Source organism: Oncorhynchus gorbuscha, linkage group LG23 (genome assembly GCF_021184085.1).
Source record: "Oncorhynchus gorbuscha isolate QuinsamMale2020 ecotype Even-year linkage group LG23, OgorEven_v1.0, whole genome shotgun sequence".
In the NCBI taxonomy this organism is placed as follows: Eukaryota; Metazoa; Chordata; class Actinopteri; order Salmoniformes; family Salmonidae; genus Oncorhynchus; species Oncorhynchus gorbuscha.
This window is the reverse complement of record NC_060195.1, coordinates 65,797,185-65,809,976: the sequence shown is the minus strand read 5'-3', so window position 1 is coordinate 65,809,976 and position 12,792 is coordinate 65,797,185. Positions and strand designations below refer to the sequence as shown.

Here is a 12,792-nt window from a genome sequence, read left to right as displayed (position 1 = left end):
GAGGCGAGTTTTCCTCCATTTCCGCTCGGCTGCCCGGAGCCCTGTTCTGTGAGCTCGCAATGAGTCATCGAGCCACGGAGCGGGAGGGGAGGACCGAGCCGGCCTGGAGGATAGGGGACATAGAGAGTCAAGGGATGCAGAGAGGGAGGAGAGGAGGGTTGAGGAGGCAGAATCAGGAGATAGGTGGGAGAAGGTTTGAGCGGAGGGAAGAGATGATAGGATGGAAGAGGAGAGAGTAGCGGGGGAGAGAGAGCAAAGGTTGGGACGGCGCGATACCATCCGAGTAGGGGCAGTGTGGGAGGTGTTGGATGAGAGCGAGAGGGAAAAGGATACAAGGCAGTGGTCGGAGACTTGGAGGGGAGTTGCAATGAGGTTAGTGGAAGAACAGCATCTAGTAAAGATGAGGTCGAGCGTATTGCCTGCCTTGTGAGTAGGGGGAAGGTGAGAGGGTGAGGTCAAAAGAGGAGAGGAGTGGAAAGAAGGAGGCAGAGAGGAAAGAGTCAAAGGTAGACGTGGGGAGGTTAAAGTCGCCCAGAACTGTGAGAGGTGAGCCGTCCTCAGGAAAGGAGCTTATCAAGGCATCAAGCTCATTGATGAACTCTCCGAGGGAACCTGGAGGGCGATAAATGATAAGGATGTTAAGCTTGAAAGGGCTAGTAACTGTGACAGCATGGAATTCAAAGGAGGCGATAGACAGATGGGTAAGGGGAGAAAGAGAGAATGACCACTTGGGAGAGATGAGGATCCCGGTGCCACCACCCCGCTGACCAGACGCTCTCGGGGTGTGCGAGACACGTGGGCGGACGAAGAGAGAGCAGTAGGAGTAGCAGTGTTGTCTGTGGTGATCCATGTTTCCGTCAGGGCCAAGAAGTCGAGGGACTGGAGGGAGGCATGGGCTGAGATGAACTCTGCCTTGTTGACCGCAGATTGGCAGTTCCAGAGGCTACCGGAGACCTGGAACTCCACGTGGGTCGTGCGCGCTGGGACCACCAGAGTAGGGTGGCCGCGGCCACGCGGTGAGGAGCGTTTGTATGGTCTGTGCAGAGAGGAGAGAACAGGGATAAACCGACACATAGTTGACAGGCTACAGAAGAGGCTACGCTAATGCAAAGGAGATTGGAATGACAAGTGGACTACACGTCTCGAATGTTCAGAAAGTTAAGCTACGTAGCAAGAATCTTATTGACTAAAATGATTAAAATGATACAGTACTGCTGAAGTAGGCTAGCTGGCAGTGGCTGCGTTGTTGACACTACACTAATCAAGTCGTTCCGTTGAGTGTAATAGTTTCTGCAGTGTTGCTATTCGGGGGCTAGCAGGCTAGCTAGCAGTGTTGTTTACGTTACGTTGCGTTAAAAGAACGACAATAGATGGCTAGCGAACCTAGAAAATCGCTCTAGACTACACAATTATCTTTGATACAAAGACGGCTATGTAGCTAGCTAAGTAGCTAGCTACGATCAAACAAATCAAACCGTTGTACTGTAATGAAAATGAAGTGAAAATGTGATACAACCTGTGAATGCGACCGGGTAGTTGAGTTCTATACAGAAGACGTTGGCTAGCGTTGGCTAGCTGTTGGCTAGCTAGCAGAGTCACCTACGTTAAGGACGACAAATAGCTGGCTAGTTAACCTCGGTAAATTAAGATAATCACTCTAAGACTACACACTCTAAACCTAAACAACACAATTATCTTGGATACGATGATACGATGATACGAAGACAGCAAAGACAAGTTTCTGATGCTGCGTGTGTTAGTAGTATAGAGATCATGTCTTCTCTTCTCTCAGAGTGTTTGTATGAGATCAGGCAACAGGCTGCACCTCCCTGTAAGGATTACCACCAACTCACAGTCACCCAGACACAGGTACAGTACAGACAACCACAGACACAGTACAGACAACCACAGGCACAGTACAGACACCTACAGGTACAGTACAGCCACCCACAGACACAGTACAGGCAACTAAAGATGTGGTACAGACAACTACAGACACAGTACAGGCAACTACAGGTACAGCACAGACTACCACAGACACGGGTACAGCACAGACAACTACAGGTACAGTACAGACAACTACAGGTACAGTACAGACAACTACAGGTACAGTACAGACAACTACAGGTACAGTACAGACAACTACAGGTACAGTACAGACAACTACAGGTACAGTACAGATTAGTGGTCGACCGATTATGATTTTTCAACGCCGATACCGATTTAATTGGCCAATTTTTTTACAAATGTATTTCTAATAATGACAGTTACAACAATACTGAATGAACACATATTTTAACTTATTATAATACATCAATAAAATCAATTTAGCCTCAAGTAAATAATGTCCCTCTATACCATTTGTATTTCATTAACCTTTGACTATTAGATGTTCTTATAGGCACTTTAGTATTGCCAGTGTAACAGTATAGCTTCCGTCCCTCTCCTCGCTCCTCCCTGGGCTCGAACCAGCAACAAGGGGAACAACTACTAGAAGGCTCAGAGCGAGTGACGTTTGAAACGCTATTAGCGCGCGCTAACTAGCTAGCCATTTCACTTCGGTTACACAAGCCTAATCTCGGGAGTTGACCGGCTTGAAGTCATAAACAGCGCAATGCTTGACGCACAACGAAGAGCTGCTGGCAAAACACACGAGTGCTGTATGAATTCATGTGCCTGCTTCTGCCTACCACCGCTCAGTCAGATACTTAGATGCTTGTATGCTGCATAATATCTAGTAATATCATCAACCATATGTAGTTAACTAGTTAACAGGCAGTCTCCTTGTGGAGTGCAACGAGAAAGAGGCAGGTCTTTATTGCATTGGACTAGTTAACTGTAAGATTGCAAAATTGTATCCCCAAAGCGGACAAGGTGAAAATCTGTTGTTCTGCCCCTCCTCATTGAAAATAAGAATGTGTTCTTAACTGACTTGCCTAGTTAAATAAAGGTATAAAAAAGATTTACAAATCTGCAAATCGGCACCCAAAAATACCAATTTCCGATTGTTATGAAAACTTGAAATCGGCCCTAATTAATCGGCCATTCAGATTAATCAGCCGACCTCTAGTACAGATACCTACAGGTACAGTACAACCAACCACAGACACCTACAGGTACAGTACAGCCAATCACAGACACAGTACAGACACCTACAGGTACAGTACAGCCGACCACAGACACAGTACAGGCAACTACAGACAAATACAGGTACAGTATAGACAACCACAGACACCTACAGGTACAGTACAGCCAATCACAGACACAGTACAGACACCTACAGACACAGTAAAGGCAACTACAGACAAATACAGGTACAGTATAGACAACCACAGACACCTACAGGTACAGTACAGGCAACCACAGACACAGTACAGGCAACTAAAGACATGGTACAGACAACTACGGGTACAGTACTGACAACCACAGACACAGTACAGGCAACTGCAGACAACTACAGGTACAGCACAGACAACCACCGACACAGATGCAGCACAGACACCTACAGGTACAGTACAGACAGACACAGTACAGGTACAGCACAGACAACCACAGACACAGGTACAGCACAGACAACTACAGGTACAGCACAGACAACTACAGGTACAGCACAGACACCTACAGGTACATTACAGACAACTGCAGGCACAGTACAGCCACCTGCAGGTACCGTACAAACACCTACAGGTACAGCACAGACACCTACAGGTACAGCACAGACACCTACATGTACAGTACAGACAACTACAGGAACAGTACAGACACCTGCAGGTACCGTACAGACAACCACAGACAAAGTACAGACAGCTACAGGTACAGTACAGACACATACAGGAACAGTACAGACACGTGCGGGAACAGTACAGACACCGGTACAGTACAGACAACTACAGGACAGTACAGAAACCTACAGACACGGGTACAGTACAGACAACAGCGGGAACAGTACAGACACATACAGGTACAGTGCAGACAACCACAGACACAGCACAGACACAGGTATAGTGCAGACAGCTATATGTGCAATACAGACACATACAGAAACAGTGCAGACACAGACACGGGTACAGTACAGCCACCTACAGGAACACTACAGGCAACTACAGTACAGACAACTACAGACACCAGCGGGAACAGTACAGACACATGCAGGAACAGTACAGATACATACAAGAACAGTGCAGACACCTACAGGGACAGTACCGACAACTACAGGGACCTACAGGTACAGTACAGACACCTACAGGAACAGTATAGACACCTACAGGGACAGTACCGACACCTACAGGAACGGTATAGACACCTACAGGGACAGTACCGACAACTACAGACACCTACAGGTACAGTACAGACACCTACAGGAACAGTATAGACACCTACAGGGACAGTACAGACACCTACAGGAACAGTACAGCCAATCACAGACACAGTACAGACACCTACAAGTACAGTACAGCCGACCACAGACACAGTACAGGCAACTACAGACAAATACAGGTACAGTATAGACAACCACAGACACCTACAGGTACAGTACAGCCAATCACAGACACAGTACAGACACCTACAGGTACAGTACAGCCGACCACAGACACAGTACAGGAAACTACAGACAAATACAGGTACAGTATAGACAACCACAGACACCTACAGGTACAGTACAGGCAACCACAGACACAGTACAGGCAACTAAAGACATGGTACAGACAACTACGGGTACAGTACTGACAACCACAGACACAGTACAGGCAACTGCAGACAACTACAGGTACAGCACAGACAACCACCGACACAGGTACAGCACAGACAACTACAGATGCAGCACAGACACCTACAGGTACAGTACAGACAGACGCAGTACAGGTACAGCACAGACAACCACAGACACAGGTACAGCACAGACAACTACAGGTACAGCACAGACACCTACAGGTACATTACAGACAACTGCAGGCACAGTACAGCCACCTGCAGGTACTGTACAAACACCTACAGGTACAGCACAGACACCTACAGGTACAGCACAGACACCTACATGTACAGTACAGACAACTACAGGAACAGTACAGACACCTGCAGGTACCGTACAGACAACCACAGGAGCAGTACAGACAACCACAGACAAAGTACAGACAGCTACAGGTACAGTACAGACACATACAGGAACAGTACAGACACGTGCGGGAACAGTACAGACACCGGTACAGTACAGACAACTACAGGACAGTACAGAAACCTACAGACACGGGTACAGTACAGACAATGGAGGGAACAGTACAGACACATACAGGTACAGTGCAGACAACCACAGACACAGCACAGACAACTACATGTGCAGTACAGACACCTATAGGAACAGTACAGACAACTACAGGAACAGTACAGACACAGGTACAGTGCAGACAGCTACATGTGCAATACAGACACATACAGAAACAGTGCAGACACAGACACAGGTACAGTACAGCCACCTACAGGAACACTACAGGCAACTACAGTACAGACAACTACAGACACCAGCGGGAACAGTACAGACACATGCAGGAACAGTACAGATACATACAAGAACGGTACAGACACCTACAGGAACAGTACAGTCATCTACAGACACAGGAACAGTGCAGACACCTACAGGGACAGTACCGACAACTACAGGGACCTACAGGTACAGTACAGACACCTACAGGAACAGTATAGACACCTACAGGGACAGTACAGACACCTACAGGAACAGTATAGACACCTACAGGGACAGTGCCGACACCTACAGGAACGGTATAGACACCTACAGGGACAGTACCGACAACTACAGGGACCTACAGGTACAGTACAGACACCTACAAGTACAGTACAGACACCTACAGGGACAGTACCGACAACTACAGACACCTACAGGTACAGTACAGACACCTACAGGGACAGTACCGACAACTACAGACACCTACAGGTACAGTACAGACACCTACAGGGACAGTACCGACAACTACAGACACCTACAGGTACAGTACAGACACCTACAGGGACAGTACAGACAACTACAGACACCTACAGGTACAGTACAGACACCTACAGGGACAGTACCGACAACTACAGACACCTACAGGTACAGTACAGACACCTACAGGGACAGTACCGACAACTACAGACACCTACAGGTACAGTACAGACACCTACAGGGACAGTACCGACAACTACAGACACCTACAGGTACAGTACAGACACCTACAGGTACAGTACCGACAACTACAGACACCTACAGGTACAGTACAGACACCTACAGGGACAGTACCGACAACTACAGACACCTACAGGTACAGTACCGACACCTACAGGTACAGTACAGACACCTACAGGAACAGTACCGACACCTACAGGTACAGTACAGACACCTACAGGTACAGTACAGACACCTACAGGGACAGTACCGACAACTACAGGGACCTACAGGAACAGTACCGACACCTACAGGTGTAGTACAGACACCTACAGGTACAGTACAGACACCTACAGGGACAGTACCGACAACTACAGGGACCTACAGGTACAGTACAGACACCTACAGGTACAGTACAGACACCTACAGGTACAGTACAGACACCTACAGGAACAGTACAGACACCTACAGGAACAGTATAGACACCTTCAGGTACAGTACAGACACCTACAGGTACAGTACAGACACCTACAGGTACAGTACAGACATCTACAGGTAAAGTACAGACACCGACAGGAACAGTATAGACACCTACAGACACAGGTACAGTACAGACAACTACAGGAACAATACCGACACCTACAGGTGTAGTACAGACACCTACAGGAACAGAAACAGTACAAACACCTAGCTTAGTCTATTGTACTGACTTCTGGATGTATTTTAGGTGCAGCATTTCGAAGCTGTTTCATAAACTATGTCAGATGAGGGGAGGGAGGGAATGCAACCCTGGAAATATCATCAGCTTTAGGGCTCTGCTACAGATGTGGATCAGTCTCTGGGCTAGACACATGGTAGAGTTTTAATGAAATATCAAAATGATAAAGAACAAAACTTCCCATTTAAATGCCACAGTAATGGGGAATAGTAATTTACACAGTCAAGTGAATAGAGTGTGTTTTGTAACTAACTGGCTACATTTGCACGCTGTTAGGCTATTAACTTGTAATCATGTAGACCTGGTTTGGTCGTAGGTGGTTTTCAAGGTGTGGAGAGTGTCCTGTCCTCTACGACACGAGAAACCACAACCTGCAGAAAGCAAGAAATCACACACAGACTTCCTACAGGATAGCCACGCACAAGGTAGTGTGTGTGTGTACGTGCGTGAGAGATAAAGTGCTATTTTAGGTCACACAAATGCATACCCTCCATAAATAATTATTTTATATAAAACCGAACGATCAATCTGTCACCCGATGGGCAAGTCTAGACATGGAAGGAGAGAGCCTACTCCCACAATATCCTTTTAATTGTCCATAGCAGGAATACACACATTCAAATGCTTGTATTGTCCAATTCCAAGGATCATATGATTTATTTAGAATATATGCCAATAAATTTACTATTTCAAATAACATTTTATTGAATGAGAATGTGTGTGTGTGTGGGGGGGGGGGTCCTTCACAGGTCACATAGGGCGAGTGTTTGGTCCACACACTCTGGACTATGTGGTGAACCTGTGCTGGCATCGCTATGACTACCTGGTCCGGCTCCCTGATTGGCTGCTCCTGAACATCCTGTCCTTCCTGGAGTGGGCGGATATTAAGAATATCTCCCAGACCTGCAAGAGGCTCCAACAGGTGGGCTAACCATGATTACATCATTGTAATGATTTATAGTAATACTTTGAGTAGTACTTTTTTCAGACTGAAAAATGCTCAACATTTATGAGCTCTCCCTCTCCCTCTGCTGCTCCTCTCCTTTCTCCCTCTCTCCCCCTCCCATCCCCATCTTTCTCCTTCTCCCTAGCTATGCTGCAGTGAGGGGTTTTGGGCGCAGGGGACAGCTGGGGCCAGGTACGGGCAGAGTGAGGTCACTATGGAGGGTGTGAGCCCTACTCTACAGCGCCGTCTGGTGGTGTTTCACAGAAGACAGGTGCTCTCCCGTCTGGCCCAGCAGCAGCAGCAGCACAGCAAGAGGAACAGTGTCTGGCACCTATGAAGGAGTTAGCCTGGTCACGCAGCGCTCTCGTTTCGTTTTACTTCAACAGAATGTCAGCTATCGCACGATCAGGCAGATTTCACCAGAATACATGTGCGAGGGACAGAGGAGCAAAGTCTGTCTGTCTGTCTGTCTGTCGTGTGTGTCTCTCAAACACTTTCAAGATATTTTATTAATCTATTATCATTACATTTCAATCATCTTATCATCTATTATCATCTATCATTTCAATCATCTATTACATTTCCATGACCTGGAAAATAGTTATGTTAGGCACATATGGCAGAGTTAGTTTACATATGTAGTGTGGTCCTTCTGTAGCTCAGTTGGTAGAGCATGGCGCTTGTAACAGGGTAGTGGGTTCGATCCCCGGGACCACCCATACATAGAATGTATGCACACATGACTGTAAGTCGCTTTGGATAAAAGCGTCTGCTAAATGGCATATATTATTAGTGTAGCTGCCTGTCAGTGTTTTGAATGGCCAGCAGGTGGTGATATTAAGCAGAAATCAGAGCGCCTCATAAATTTGATTCACTAATAGGTGTAGCCTGCTGTAGAACATGTGTGCTCAACTAGGGGAAGAGGTATTGCTACTCCAAAACCTTTTAATGGTTATAATGATACATCGCTAATGTTGTTTGTGTTTTTGGTCTAAAATGATAGAATAAAGAACATACGGCACAATCACCTATACATTGTGTCTGTGATGAATCAAACATATAGACAGTAGTTCATCAATAGAAGGACCATCTTGTATTCTCCAATGTACTGCAGACAGTCTGGAAGTCCTAATCCAATGCATGTGATTGAATATACTGGTCGCACATCTGAGTGCTCTAGTCTTCTCTACCCACCAGAGGTTAAAGACTATAGGACTGTAGAGGCTTTCTGCTTGGGCTTTATCATGTTAGAGACCCCCCTCTGGTGTGTAGACTCAGCTGTAATAAAATTACATTCTCTGAGTGATGCAACACACACACACACCACACCACACCACACCACACCACAGTTCTCTTGGGGCATATTGACGGACCACAATGATTGTACAGAGTAAAGCAATCACCGCAGTTATCCAAGGTTGAGTTTAGTTGTTTTGTTGCCATGGGGATGTGCCCATCTTTTAAATGTTTTTGGAATGTAATATGTGTTCTTTTCAAAGACTTGCAAATAAGTAAAAGGTGTTGTCTGAGAGAAGAGAGGGAGAGAAAGAGAGAGAGAGGTAGAGATATAATGAGCAAGGAAATGGGGAGGGGGGTTCATATACTAGTGCACTCTGTACGGAGAAGTGTGCCATTTAGGAAGCAGACAGTATCTGAAAGGACCAGTACCAGCCTGGTCTATCATTGAGGGCTATTTAATAGTGGCTGACAGGGAACCATAGGATAGTCCCAGGAGTGGCCTGCCCATTCAGTACTGTGACAAAGATCAGTGAATGGGGAGCTCTCTCTCTCTCTCTCTCTCTCACACTACAACTGTTCTCTCACTCTGGTAGAGGGTCGCCGAAATCCATTCTGAAAACTGAAGTAGATGAGGGTGGAATTGCATTGTGAAAAACAAGCCTTCACTCTCTGGCAAGGAGAGTTCGAAGGAAAAATGATTTTGGAATGGAATGCAGAAAGTAGCACAGATTTTACAGCCTGGGTGTAGCCTATGGAATATCAAAAATAAATACTAATAAAATATATATACAGACACACCTACTCATTCAAGGGTTTTTCTTTATTTTTACTATTTTCTACATGGTAGAATAATAATGAGACATCAAAACTATGAAATAACACATGGAATCATGTAGTAACCAAACAAGTGTTAAACAAATCAAAATATATTTTACATTTGAAATTCCTCAAAGTAGCCACCCTTTGCCTTGATGACAGCTTTGCACACTCTTGGCATTCTCTCAACCAGCTTCATGAGGTAGTCATGTGGAATGAATTTCAATTAACTGGTGTGCCTTGTTAAAAGTTCATTTGTGGAATTTCTTTCCTTCTGAATGCGTTTGAGCCAATCAGTTGTGTTGTGACAAGGTAGGGGTGGTATACAGAGGACAGCCCTATTTGGTAAAATACCAAGTCCATTAATTGGCAAGAACAGGTCAAATAAGCAAAGAGAAACGACAGTCCATCATTACTTTAAAACATGAAGGTCAGTCAATCTGGAAAATCTCAAGTTGTAAAAACCATCAAGCGTTGTAATGAAACAGTCTCTCATGAGGACCACCACAGGAAAGGAAGACCCAGAGTTAACTCTGCTGCATAGGATAAGTTCATTAGAGTTACCAGCCTCAGGAATTGCAGCTCAAATAAATGCTTCACAGAGTTCAAGCAACAGACACATCTCAACATCAACTGCTCAGAATAGACCACGTGAATCAGGCCTTCATGGTTGAATTGCTGCCAAGAAATCACTACTAAAGGACACCAATAAGAAGAAGAGACTTACTTGGCCCAAGAAACACGAGCACTTGACATTAGACCGGTGGAAATCTGTTCTTTGTTCTGAGTCCAAATTTGCGATTTTTGGTTGCAACCACGGTGTCTTTGTGAGACTCAGAGTAGGTGAACGGATGATCTCCGCATGTGTGGTTCCCACCGTGAAGCATGGAGGAGGAGGTGTGATGGTGTGGGGGTGCTTTGCTGGTGACACTGTCTGTGATTTATTTAGAATTCAAGGCACACTGAATCAGCATGGCTGCAGTGATACGCCATCCCATCTGGTTTGCGCTTAGTGGGACATTGACCCAACACACCTCCAGGCTGTGTAAGGGCTATTTGACCAAGAAGGAGAGTGACGGAGTGCTGCATCAGATGACCTGGTCTCCACAATTACCTGACCTCAACCCAATTGAGAAGGTTTGGGATGAGTTGGACCGCAGAGGGAAGGAAAAGCAGCCAACAAGTCAACATGTATATTGTATATTCAAAAAATATATATTCAGAAAATATATATTCAAAAAATTATTCAAAATATATATATTCAAAAAATTATTCAAAAAATATATATTCAAAAAATTATTCAAAAAATATACATTGCCTTCTGAAAGTATTCAGACCTCTTGACTTTTTTCACATTTTGTTACGTTACAGCCTTATTCTAAAATGTATTCAATCTTTGTTTTTGTATTAATCTACACACAATACCCCAAAATGAAAAAGCAAAATCTGGTTTCTATTAGTTTTTGCAAAAAATATATATTTTTTAACTATACAGAAATATCACATTTACATAAGTATTCAGACCCTTTACTCAGTATTTTGTTGAAGCACCTTTGGCAGAAATTACAGCCTCAAATATTCTTGGGTATGACGCTACAAGCTTGGCTCACCTGTATTTGGGGAGTTTCTCCCATTCTCCTATGCAGATCCTCTCAAGCTCTGTCAGGTGGGATGGGGAGCGTTGCTGCACAGCTATTTTCAGGTCTCTCCAGACATGGGTTCAAGTCTGGGCTCTGACTGGGCCACTCAAGGACATTCAGAGACTTGTCTTGAAGACACACCTATGTTGTCTTGGCTGTGTGCTTAGGGTCGCTGTCCTGTTGGAAGGTAAACCCTTGCTCCATTCTGAGGTCCTGAGCACTCTGGAGCAGGTTTTCATCAAGGATCTCGCTGTACATTGCTCCGTTCATCTTTCCCTCGGTCGTGACTAGTCTCCCAGTCCCTGTACCTCAAAAATACCCCCACAGCATGGTGCTGCCACCACCAGTGCCAGGTTTCCTCCGCACGTGAAGCTTGAGATTCAGGCCAAATAATTTAGTCTTGGTTTCATCAGACCAGAGAATCTTGTTTCTCATGGTCTGAGAGTCTTTAGGTGCCTTTTGGCAAACTCCAAGCGGGCTGTCATGTGCCTTTTACTGAGGAGTGGCATCTGTCTGTCCACTCTACCACAAAGGCCTGATTGATGGAGTGTTGTAGAGATGGTTGTCCTTCTGGAAGGTACTCCCATCTCCATAGAGTAATTCTGGGGCTCTGTCAGAGTGACTATCAGGTTGACCAAGGCCCTTCTCCCTCGATTGCTCAGTTTGGCCTTGGTGGTTCCAAACTTCTTCCATTTAAAAATGAGGAGACCACTGTGTTCTTGAAGTCCTTCAATGCTGCAGAAATTTTTTGGTACCCTTCCCCAGATCTGTGCCTCTACGCAATCCTGTCTCGGAGCTCTACGGACAATTCCTTTGACCTCATGGCTTGGTTTTTTCTCTGACATGCACTGTCAACTGTGGGACCTTATATAGACAGGTGTGTGCCTTTCCAAATCATGTCCAATCAATTGAATTTAACGCAGTGGACTTACAATCAAGTTGTAGAAACATCTCAAGGATGATCAATGGAGGTATTGTGTGTAGATGTTGTGTTTTTTATTCATCCATTTTAGAATAAGGCTGTAACATAACAAAATGTGGGAAAAGTCAAAAGGGGTGAATACTTTCCCAGGGCACTGTATATTATAACCATATATTTAGAAACACATTTTAAGAAAACTGACAAGTTTTTACTGTGGTGGTTCAATACACACCACAGCCGACCTCCTATGCAATATTTTACATCTTCTCACCTGCTGCAAATGTTCTGAGCTGTTTATGTGTTGTGTAATAGTGCTAAGCGCTGGCCTTGAACACTGAGAAGTGACTGAACAACGTT

The 12,792-nt window shown here is 45.2% G+C and overlaps 1 protein-coding gene across 1 annotated transcript; it reads left to right on the top strand.

Moving 5' to 3' along the window:
• Nucleotides 1-1,773: 1,773 nt before the first annotated feature.
• LOC124011032 (F-box only protein 36-like) lies at nt 1,774-8,446 on the top strand. The gene is made up of 4 exons (XM_046323968.1): nt 1,774-1,869; nt 7,189-7,297; nt 7,622-7,794; nt 7,964-8,446. Exons 1-4 carry the CDS (start codon nt 1,774-1,776, stop codon nt 8,153-8,155), a joined length of 570 nt encoding a protein of 189 aa, XP_046179924.1. The 3' UTR covers nt 8,156-8,446.
• The last annotated feature ends 4,346 nt before the right edge of the window (nt 8,447-12,792 follow it).

What these genes read in the sequence shown, in the direction of transcription:
- LOC124011032 (XM_046323968.1), top strand. Translation starts at nt 1,774, where the DNA reads ATGTCTTCTCTTCTCTCAGAGTGTTTGTATGAGATCAGGCAACAGGCT. An exon ending in TCACAGTCACCCAGACACAG is followed by an intron (nt 1,870 to 7,188) that starts GTACAGTACAGA and finishes GTTTGGTCGTAG; the next exon opens with GTGGTTTTCAAGGTGTGGAG. An exon ending in CCTGCAAGAGGCTCCAACAG is followed by an intron (nt 7,795 to 7,963) that starts GTGGGCTAACCA and finishes CCTTCTCCCTAG; the next exon opens with CTATGCTGCAGTGAGGGGTT.